The sequence below is a fragment of the Octopus bimaculoides genome, chromosome 25 (genome assembly GCF_001194135.2).
Source record: "Octopus bimaculoides isolate UCB-OBI-ISO-001 chromosome 25, ASM119413v2, whole genome shotgun sequence".
NCBI classification, from domain to species: Eukaryota; Metazoa; Mollusca; class Cephalopoda; order Octopoda; family Octopodidae; genus Octopus; species Octopus bimaculoides.
The window spans coordinates 27,499,908-27,500,764 of NC_069005.1; the positions used below are offsets into that span (position 1 = coordinate 27,499,908).

The window sequence follows — 857 nt, forward strand, 5'->3', positions numbered from 1 at the left end:
ACATTCAATTTCCTCTGCCAAGTCAAAATAAGCGTTGGCCATATGATCGTAGTCTTGTGCACATTCAATTTCCTCTGCCAAGTCGAAACCGAACATACGATCTAAGTCGTCCATTACGGAATTATTATGACTGGAATGACGTTTCGCGTCATTTGGCCTCCCGACCGTTCCACTACGACTAGGTGAACGTCGAATTCTGATACTAGTACCATCGTTCTTCGTTGTAAACTTCGATTTATCACTGAGCTTCACAAATTTCGTCGTGATCTTAAAGTTTGGTTTGCTACGTTGCACTTCTTTCAAAACGTAAAGCTTTCTATTGTCACAAGCGTAGTATTTTCCATATTCTTTGAAAACTGCTATTTTTGTCATATTGTCTGTCATAGTTTCACCACCGATAATAGTTGAAATCACTTTATCTAATGTTTCTCCATTATAAAATGTGTTGCTTATAGAATCCTGAGAATAGCGGATTTCATTTAGACTTAGTTCGGTGCACATCGTGTTCGAATGGGTGGGCAGTTATGGAAATTAGAGAATTCAACAAATTTTATATCTCGTAAAAAAAAACAAAACATAAAAGAACGAGAGATAGAGAGTATTAAACAGAATCTAATGTCGATCGAGATACATTCGAAGAAACGTAATCCAGTCAGTCGTTATTTTCTTGGGGATTGAGATACAACTGATATTGTGAATGTACAGCCTTGTAAAAACACGAGCATAACTAACAAACTTACAGTTGGATGAGAGGAAGTGTGTGTGCGTTTGTGGGTGAGTCAGTTTCGTAGAAAACGAGTAGATTTCGAAGAAAATAAAGTGAAAGAAAAAGATTCCATCTCACTTTAGATAATATC

At 36.8% G+C, this 857-nt stretch overlaps 1 protein-coding gene across 1 annotated transcript in view; it reads right to left on the reverse strand.

The window, feature by feature from the left end:
• The window catches only part of LOC128250772 (uncharacterized), a 1,052-nt gene extending 195 nt beyond the window's left edge, over positions 1–857 (reverse strand). Inside the window, exon 1 of the mRNA XM_052976639.1 lies at positions 3–857. Coding sequence (XP_052832599.1) covers positions 3–501 — 499 coding nt within the window. The 5' untranslated portion in view covers positions 502–857. The remainder of the gene's footprint in view (positions 1–2) is intronic.